The sequence below is a fragment of the Lactuca saligna genome, chromosome 4 (assembly GCF_052625555.1).
Source record: "Lactuca saligna cultivar CGN05327 chromosome 4, ASM5262555v1, whole genome shotgun sequence".
NCBI classification, from domain to species: Eukaryota; Viridiplantae; Streptophyta; class Magnoliopsida; order Asterales; family Asteraceae; genus Lactuca; species Lactuca saligna.
This window is the reverse complement of record NC_136420.1, coordinates 219452547-219461697: the sequence shown is the minus strand read 5'-3', so window position 1 is coordinate 219461697 and position 9151 is coordinate 219452547. Positions and strand designations below refer to the sequence as shown.

Here is a 9151-nt window from a genome sequence, read left to right as displayed (position 1 = left end):
TTTTACCTTGAATCACTTGCTTGATCTTCTTGTCCTTGGAGCTTTAGAGTCACAATTGTCACTCCTCTAATGGCTTACAAACACCAACTAGCAAGAGGATGATTTGAGAGAGAGAAGAGGGGATCAAAATCGGCCAGGGTTTCTTTCTAAAGCACAAGTGCCGATTTCCTTAACCGTTGGGGTCTATTTATACTTGTAAGGCTCCTATGGTTTCACCCTTAAACCCTAATTGGATAACTTAGGCCCTAAGCAATCCAATACCCTAATTGATAAGCCTTTGGACGAATTCTAAGCCTATCCTAAGCCCTAGAAATCGTCCACCATTATCCATAAGGGATTTATAGCCCAAAGTACAACTATCATACAATTGACAGTTTATACCCCTTTATTAAATTAATCTCTTTAAGTCACCAAATTAATTCCTAATTAATTTATGACTTATATTAATCAAATAATAATAATATTATTCCTTATATTATTCTCATAATATATTAATAATATTTATTCTCTCATAATAAATCATCCAGTCAAGTTGCTATGGTGAAGGCAACCCAAAAGGGCCATGCACAACTGGGTCAAATACTTGCCTAATATAGTTGCAGCCTTAGACACTATTCCAACAATAAATTCTATGTGATTAGATACATATAATCACATGTGATTATATGAATTTAATCACATATGATATATGTGGATAATATTTATTTTTGTGGTCTCGATTCAATAGTTTTTCTTGTGTATATAATCTTATGTAATTGTATGTATCTAATCACATATCATTTATATAAACATTATTATTTTTTGTTCGTATAAATCATATATGATTAGATATATATAATCACATGTGATTATATGTATTTAATCACATATAATCACATGTGATTATATATATTTAATCAAATATGACTTATGTAGACAATATTTATTTTTGCGGTTTCGATTGAATAATTTCTTTTGTTTATTTAATCACATGTGATAGTTGTGCTCATGTACTTAATCACATGCGATTAAACATATAATCACATGTGATAAAATACATGAGAATAACTATTGAATTGACAAAGCGAAAATGAATTGTGTGATTAGATTCATATAATCACATGTGATTAGATGTATTTAATTGAATATGATTAATTTGGATAATGATTTGTTTTTGTGTTCTTGGTTCAATATTTGTTATCATGTATATAATCACATGTGATTGTATGTATCTAATCACATATGATTTATATAGATAATATTCATATTTTCCAAATAAAATCATATGTGATTAGAATCATATAATCACATCTGATTAAATGTATTTAATCACGTATGACTAAAGTGGAAAAAAACAACTATTGAATCGAGAACGTGAAAATGAATCTTAGCCACATAAATCATATGTCATTAGATACACATAACCACACGTTATTATACGTATCTAATCATATATGAATTATGTGGACACTAATCATTTTCATGTTCTCGATTCAATAGTTGGTATCGTGTATTTAATCGAGAACGCGAAAATGAATCATATCCACATAAATCATATGTGATTGAATACATATAATCACATGTGAATATATGTATTTAATCACATATGACTTATGTGGACATAATTAATTTTTTGTTTCCGATTAAATATTTATTTTCATGTATTTAATCACATATGATTATATGTATTTAATCACATGTGATTATATGTATTTAATCATATATGATTTATATGCACACGATTCGTTTTGCGTTATTGATTCAATTGTTGTTCTCGTGTATTTAATCAATATGATTATATGTATTTAATCGCATATGATTTACACAAACACGATTCGTTTTCGTGTTTTTGATTTAATAGTTTTTCTCATGTATTTAATCACACTTGATTTTATGATTTTAATCATATATGATTTATGTAGATAATATTGGTTTTCACCTTCTCGATTCAATAGTAATGCTCGTGTATTTAATCAAGTATTATTATATGTATTTAATCAAATATAATTTATACGACAATAACTTTTTTTCGCATTCTCGATTCCATAGTTGTTCTCGTGTATCTATCACATTTGATTATATGTATCTAATCACTTATGATTTGTATAATTCGTTTTCGTGTTCCCGATTTTGTAATTTTCTCATCTATTTAATCATATATGATTATATATAGTTTTTAAAAATACTTCAAATATTAACCTACATATTTTAACATTGCATTATTTATCTATAATTAATATATATTCAATAAACTTTTAATTTAAATATATTAATTTAGACAAAAGTACGACGAATAAAGCAATTTATCAACAAAAACTTTGTATACATTGTAACTATGTCGATTGTAAGAATAAATATATATTTTTAAATATGTCACGCTATCCTAATAAACTTTTATTAATTTATTTTATAATATAGATTAATAGTTAAACATAAATTATATGTGTTCAAAAAAAGGTACAAAACTAACTTGTATACATTTTAACTATTATGTCAATTATTTGAGAATAAATATTGTTTATAATATTTCACATGTATGATAATAAATGCTTAGTAATCTAGTTTATAATATAGGTTAATATTTATATATTGGATTGGTTCAAAAAACGGGCTGCCTTCCTAGCCCCACGCCCTATAGCAAAAAAGCAAAATTTTGAATCAATTTTGACCTAATTTAGTTTTTTCACTTTATTGAATCGAGAATGTGACAATGAATATCATCCACATAAATCATATATGATAGGATACATTTAATCACATGTGATTATATATATATAATCACATATGATTTGAGGTGGACATGATTCATTTTTGCCTTCTCGATTCAATAGTTGTTCTCATGTACTTAATCACATATGATTATACATATAATCACATGTGATAAAATACATGAGAACAACTATTTAATCGACAAAGCAAAAATGAATTATGTCCACATAAATCATATGTGATTAGATTCATATAATCACTTGTGATTATATGTATTTAATCACATATGATTAATTTGGATAAAGATTTGCTTTCGTGTTCTTAGTTTAATATATGTTATCATATATATAGTTACATGTGATTATATGTATCTAAACACATATGATTTAAATAGACATGATTTGCTTTTTCCAAATAAAATCATATGTGATTAGAAACATATAATCACATCTGATTAAATGTATTTAATCACATATTCATCTGATTAAATGTATTTAATCACACATGATTAAAGTGGAAAAAAAAGTTTATTGAAACGGGAACGCGAAAATAAATCTTAGCCACATAAATCATATGTGATTATATACACATAATCACATGTTATTAGGGTATCCATGAACAATAACATAAAACAAGTAATGCCTACATAATAGGAGAGTTAGTATAACTCACCTCCTTGAGCTTGAAAATTAGCTAGCATGAGCAAGATGGATCCTTTCCTTTCCGAGAACCTACACAAAAATTATAAAATTATTTAGCTTGTGCTTTGTTGTATTAATCTTATAAAACTTATGTACATATTTCCTTATTTTCTCTAAGATTGTAGTGCTCTGTTTGGGATATGTTTTCTTACCTTCCAACCAATTATTAAATTTTGATAAAATTATATTGGTAAAGTTCCCCCTTTTATCTTTTCATAAATATAAAGATCTCATTCTGATGATTTTTGGTTTAGTTTATATTAAATTTACAAGTTGGTAACTTTTAGTTGTCACTTTCTGGACCACTCATCACTCTTGGAATAAACAATATCAGTCTACTAAGAATTACACCAGTCCCTTTATATGTTGGAAACTATACATCCATATCTAACTATAGGCTTTGTAATTTTGGCATTTGGAGTTCTAATGAATTTATTATGATTTTTTGAAGATAGTACATAAAATTTGTGACAACATGGACCAGTCTGAGAAGATTGCCAATTTTACCCCTCAAGGAGTTGGAATTTCAAAATGTGATTTAAATTTCGAAGAAAGTAGACACACTAAGATTTCCAGAAAACTAAGTCTCATAATTTTTTTGTGTTCTCATTGAATTTCACGATTTTTAGAAGTTGGAGGACAGATTTAGGAAAATTGATCATAATAGCTTTTAAATCACTTTTGGTGTCCTATTAAGGACTTAATGGTTAAGCCTTAAGTTTATCACTTTTAACATGATTCTTGGTTACTTATTAGTCTATTGTTATGTGAAATTTAATTTAACATAAGGGCCTTAATTCTTGGCTTGATAAGGGTTCAAAGTTAAGGATTTTCACATAAAAGGCTACTTTTACACTTATTAGGTTCTTTTAAACAATATGACAAACACCTTGTGTGTATGAAATCCTACAATGATAATCAACTCTCTAATAGACTCCAATCCATCTCATAGAACTTACTATTTTCAATAAAAACAATAGAATTTACTGTTTTCAATAAAAACAATCTTGTTGTACGCATAATTCCTCACAAAAGCAAGCAAATGAACAAGCAAGTTCATAATCCATCAACAACGGGAAAAGATACCCGAATTTTTTAAATAAAACGTCTTCTTATGTGAAATCAAGTATTAGACACTTAATTAGTCGTTCATTATAAGCTTAATTTCATGAAATTCATGATAAATGGAGTCAATTTAGGTTGAAAACCGCAGATGTAAAGACTTGAAAAAAATACTACCTGGAAGCTCTCATGGAACATGTTTGTAGACATTAACTTCACAGTAGATTGAGACTTGCAGAAGAGATAGTTAAAGATGGGCTTCGTTGATAAGAGGCAGAAGGAGGTGATTTTTTAAGAAGGTATTTTTCTACCTGAGGAGATAAGATGCAGAAGGAGCTGGTTCAGGAAGAGGATAAAAAAACGAAGGTAGTTTGGGGCACCAATTTTGGAAGATGAGAGGAGTAGAGTTCCGATAGAGGTCGTTGATGGTGATGGTGGTTCTGATTACCCAGATACATATGTAAAGAGGGAAACAGGAGAGAGATATGTAGAGAGAATGTTTAAAAATTGTTCGCACTACAAACAGGCGTGTTTTTTGAACTCAGCTAAAAAATTAAATGTTCTCAAATGTTCTCACAGGAAAAATGTTCTCATTAGAACATTAATATATATATATATACACCTTTATTGGAAAGATAAGAGTATGCACGTCATTGAGGAGCTTCTTCTCGTCACCTGCTTGCTATAGCTTCTATCATACGCTCAGCTCTGAGCTTTTATCATACTCTTCAGGTTAGCTGCTTGCGTCCTTCACACCGTCTTAACTAACCGCCTCAAGCTGAGTCGCTCCCTCTGGTCACACGCCTTGGCGCCACATCCTGCTTCGTTTTTTGGTATCTACGTCGACTCTGCACCGACCGTGCCTTCCTCATGTGGAGGTAAGCTGCTTGATTGCCTGCTTAAACCCCTTCTCAGTCCTACATCAGGCTGACGTGACACTAGGATTCCAGAAACGGCATCGTTTGGTGTTGATGAAAGCTACTTGCCTGCTTGTTTCCGTTTAGTGTGACCTCACGATGAGGTAGAAGACTTGGTAGTGGGTTTTTCTTCTTGTCGGTGACATTTCCCCCAAAGTTTCTTGCCACTCTTAGATCCTCTTTTACCGCCACCACTGCTAAGTCACCCCTCCAACTTCTCTTGAAGGCACGCGTCTTACACCTGGGTGAAACAAGGGAGTTACCGACTGCCTTCACGTTTATATACTTCAAGGTATTGTTGTTTTTGGATCTATTACCATTGCTTATCCGATTCGACTCATCTTATCGCGTCTCTTCCGTCATTTATCTAATTTGGAAATCAATTTTAGAATTTTTAGGTCTTTAATTTTGATCCTTTTAGATATACAAAATATTGAATCTAATTTACTGATGATTGTTAGATGATTTCTTTAATTGCATTTTCTTCTTTATCAATTTTCAGATGACAACGAAACAAGAATCGTTCTTCTACACAACTACCTCATCCACCCTACGTTCGGGGAACTTATGTCTCACTTTCTATATTTTTCTTTCACAATTGCAATTTCTCTATGGTTCAAAGATTTTATCGGTAAGAATGTCTGACACATCATCTATCTCTCCATTTCCTCCTCCAATCGACACTTTCTTGAGTCAACTAGGCTTAGTCGGTGACGTTTGAAGAAACAATTTCGGGAGTTCTTCTCCAGTCGTTTGGTTTTGAACGACCAAGTTATGCGACTTTCTTCTTTCTTCCTTTTTAATTAATTTCATTATAAGGATATGTCAAAGGACCAAGTATCATTCATATAAACATCTTGTCTGCCAATCTATTGTTTGCACAAGACTCTAAACCTTGGCTAAGCCCTAATTCAGTTTCTTGAAATTGATTATTAGTTTCGATTATTTGGGTAAATTGATTATGTTTTCAATAATCTCTTGAAGGTGTATACAACATACTTAATAAAGTAGAATGCACTCTCCAAATGATTACTGCTCCTATTAGAAAATTGATTTGTAAAGGTGGGTTATTGTTACCCCTTTTATTAGCTTTTATTTTAGTTATATAATCCAAATTTAGCATTCGATTACTGTTTGGTTCAAGAGTAAGGTTAGGTTTTGTGGAAATTATGTAATTAAGAAACCCGAATTATACAATTTGTGTTTGATGTTTCACATGTGGAACCAATTATAAGGATAACATCATGCACACCAACTGTATGGTGGGAATGCTTGGTTCATTTATAGGGAATGATTCATAGGTTCTTGCCATTTTCTCTTTGTTACTTCAGTTTCTACAATGGATTTTGAAGTTTCCCTTGATTAGTTGTTGATTTTCCTGTTTAACTATGGGAACCAAACCTATATGGATTTTTAAAGGGTTCAAATTCATTGCTTAAATATTTGGTAACCCCCTGAATTTGTATTATCTATGAATTTGCATTATGTGGTTGTTGTCTTAATTAGTTTTGTGCATCAATTTTATTAAATCTATCTACAAGATAATAGGTATACTTTCCTATCAAACTACATTTTTTAATAAAACGCATATTTTTCTAATGCAAGTTATTTTGACAGATCCAATTGATAGGATATTAATATCAATTGGGACAACTGGTCTGGAACAGGAGATAGATGACTTAAAAAAATTAACTGCTTCTCTACAAGAGAATATAAATCTCCTACAAGAGCTTTCAGGGTCTTACCGTATCAAAGTAAGTTTAACACTGTCATTATAAATTTCTTATTTCATATTTTTACAATTCCACATCTAGGGTGAGGTCATTATCGTCTTTTTTACCCATATTGAGTTTAGAAGCAAAGATGAAAAATTATATTTCCAAGGTTGTTGTTGCATTCTCACAACGTGATAGTGTAAAGATAAGGTGTCTTACGCTTGGTTTTAGTTCCAATTTTACTGAAAATAAAAAAATATAAATAATAATAATAATAATAACCTTCAAGAGTTAAACAAAAAGATCTGTTTGGAGAGGAGTGCCAACATCTTCTACATCAAAAACTATGAGCATCAGTAACTGCAAAAAAAAAAAAAACAAAACAAAACAAAAAAAAACAAAACAAAAAAAAAACATGAACTTAAGAAAAAATAACAAAAATAATATTACCAATATGTTCTTTGGGAGCTTTTGGTTCATGGAATCTTTATGGAATAGGAATTCAGGAATCCATTCTGGTTGTTTGGCTTCCAAATGGATGAAATTCAATAAATTTCATGTTTCGTGAATTTTGATAGGAGAGGGGAAAGGGTATTCAGTATTATTTATCATTTTTTATTGAAAGACTAAAACATGTTTGTAAAAAAAATAAAAAAAATGAAATATTATGAAATATATACAATAGACAGAAATGTTCAGATATGAATGAAAATGAAAAATCTATTTGCCCAAATACTTTCAGATTATGATTTCCTTTTATTAAAATTTCTTTGATAATTTCATTTCTTTTAAGAATCAAGAACTTTTTACAAACCAAAATCTCTCTTGGTTTCCTATTATATTGATTTCCACATTCCTAGGGGAGGACAAAAGCCATTTGTTTTGTTCTTCCCTTTTTTTTTAAAGACAAAATATCCACATAAAAATAAAAATACAAATTTTTTATCATGTATAATACAATATATTTACAAAAAATATAAATAACCATTATACTTATTATGATTTCTAAGTTATAGTAACTATTTATTTTTTAAGTATTGATTAAGAGGATTGTTAGATAAAAATGTTTACAAGATGTAATTCTATTTTAGTTTCTATCTTACCTCTTTCACAATGAAGCCACCGTTGCATAATGTAGATTAATTTCGTCATAAAAAAAAACATCCTGACTATTGTTTATGTTACATACAATGTTAGCAAAAAATATAAATATTATTATACAAAGTCGTAGATTCTAATGACCTGTTAGTTATATTATCACAAATCAAATATATGAATTAATAAATGAATATTGATAGTCCACAATTCATGCCATATAAAATATGAACATTTTTGTATGGAAAATTGTTTTGTTATTCAAGCAATTTCTATTCTATTAAAAATTTATGTTGTATTCATCTATCCATATGAGTTTATTTTGTAATGTTTGACCTTAAATTGAAAAATTAACTCTTTTTGGGTTGTGAAGTCTGCAACTTGGGAACATGTAAACGCACATCAGTGTGTTGTAGATGGTAGCAACCTTTGAAAAGGCACCAGGATTCATGACAAATAATTTTTATTCTCAAAGCTAGGTTTAGGTAGCGATCAGGTTATGGCAAGGCGGACTTCAAGTTGTAATGCTAAATAATTTCCTTGTTAATTTTCAAGTACTGAATGATTGATTAAGCTCATAGTTGATTGTTATTTTTAAAAGCGCAGAGGGTATTTTATACAGAAAATAATGCTTGAAATACAAGAAATGGCAATATACTTTCAATGATTTTTTTATTGTAGCATCCTACATCCAACACAAGTTTTAGAGCTTTGGACTAAATGAAAAGAAAATTGATACTAAGCACATTCATACCATTTAATTATATTGTTACCAAATCTACTTGTCTATGTAACCAATCAGAATATTAATATATTTTATGCATATTTATTGGACATAATCTTCAAATTAGGTGCAGCTTTACCATAAATGATCCTTTTATCTCTTGCACAAAACATAACACCAGATATGTACGCCTTCAATCCTTCCATGTCTATAGGTTATTTTTTCCCTTGTGTACTATTTGCTTTATGC

The 9151-nt window shown here is 29.6% G+C and overlaps 1 protein-coding gene across 1 annotated transcript; it reads left to right on the top strand.

Annotated features, from left to right (window-relative positions):
• The first annotated feature begins 5696 nt into the window (after window positions 1–5696).
• Window positions 5697–8853, top strand: LOC145043336 (uncharacterized). The gene is made up of 5 exons (XM_078991966.1): window positions 5697–5766; window positions 5871–5999; window positions 6353–6430; window positions 6986–7122; window positions 8552–8853. Exons 2-5 carry the CDS (start codon window positions 5936–5938, stop codon window positions 8609–8611), a joined length of 339 nt encoding a protein of 112 aa, XP_078848092.1. The 5' UTR covers window positions 5697–5766; window positions 5871–5935; the 3' UTR covers window positions 8612–8853.
• The last annotated feature ends 298 nt before the right edge of the window (window positions 8854–9151 follow it).

Coding starts and splice junctions, on each gene's coding strand:
- LOC145043336 (XM_078991966.1), top strand. CDS start 5,936: ATGTCTCACTTTCTATATTTTTCTTTCACAATTGCAATTTCTCTATGG. Junction 6,000..6,352: donor ATGGTTCAAAGATTTTATCG/GTAAGAATGTCT, acceptor AATCTCTTGAAG/GTGTATACAACATACTTAAT. Junction 7,123..8,551: donor CAGGGTCTTACCGTATCAAA/GTAAGTTTAACA, acceptor TGGGTTGTGAAG/TCTGCAACTTGGGAACATGT.